Consider the following 852-nt stretch of genomic DNA (forward strand, 5'->3'; position numbering starts at 1 on the left):
TGACTATAGGCTTATCACATATATTTCTTATTTTTTAAATATTTTATATTTACCCAAAGATACAGGTGATCTATGTAAGCAAATATTTCAAATATTATCATGAATAAACCTTAAATGTTTACACGACTGAATGTGATCACTTTGTGATGCATATTAGCATAAAGGCTTAATTTGTCATAAAATATAGTCAAAAGTATTTATTGATATCAGATTCAATAATACTTTATTGATCCACGTGGATATGTTGAAGGTCCACATGTTTGTTTGTTTTTATCTGCTGTTATAATTACGAATCAACCTCCAACTGAATCTAAACTCATTTATTTCTCTTTCTGATTTTCTAACAGGGAGCTCAAGTCCAACTCAGTGTACTTTACGGAAACACAAAAACAACAGGAAACCTCGCACGCCCTTCACTACCTCCCAGCTGCTGGCGCTGGAGCGCAAGTTCCGCCAGAAGCAGTACCTCTCCATCGCCGAGAGAGCCGAGTTCTCCAACTCCCTCAACCTGACGGAGACTCAGGTCAAAATTTGGTTTCAGAACCGGAGGGCCAAAGCCAAGAGACTGCAGGAGGCCGAGCTGGAGAAGTTTAAACTGGCCTCAAAGCCCATCCTGCCCGCCTTTGCTCTGCCGCTCCCCCTCGGTGCGCACATGGGCTCTCCAACGTGGGGCCCGTCAAACGCCTTCCCGAGGCCTAGTCTGCCGGTCCCGGGACTGTTCAGCGGACCCGTCACTTATGGGATGTACTATTTGTCTTAGTATTACTAAGTGTGTGTGTGTGTGTGTGTGTGTGTGTGCGCGCGAGTGTGTGTGTGTGGTGTTCTCTGTCATGCAATACACTTTCAAACGAG

At 44.1% G+C, this 852-nt stretch overlaps 1 protein-coding gene across 1 annotated transcript; it reads left to right on the forward strand.

Annotated features, from left to right (window-relative positions):
• Positions 1-347: 347 nt before the first annotated feature.
• LOC121940269 (homeobox protein MSH-C-like) lies at positions 348-760 on the forward strand (the record flags this gene model as incomplete). Its single annotated transcript, XM_042483078.1, has 1 exon — positions 348-760. A coding segment is annotated over one exon (413 nt), but the record flags the coding sequence as incomplete, so codon positions are not given.
• Between the last annotated feature and the right edge of the window lie 92 nt (positions 761-852).

Source organism: Plectropomus leopardus, unplaced genomic scaffold (assembly GCF_008729295.1).
Source record: "Plectropomus leopardus isolate mb unplaced genomic scaffold, YSFRI_Pleo_2.0 unplaced_scaffold81807, whole genome shotgun sequence".
NCBI lineage: Eukaryota > Metazoa > Chordata > Actinopteri > Perciformes > Serranidae > Plectropomus > Plectropomus leopardus.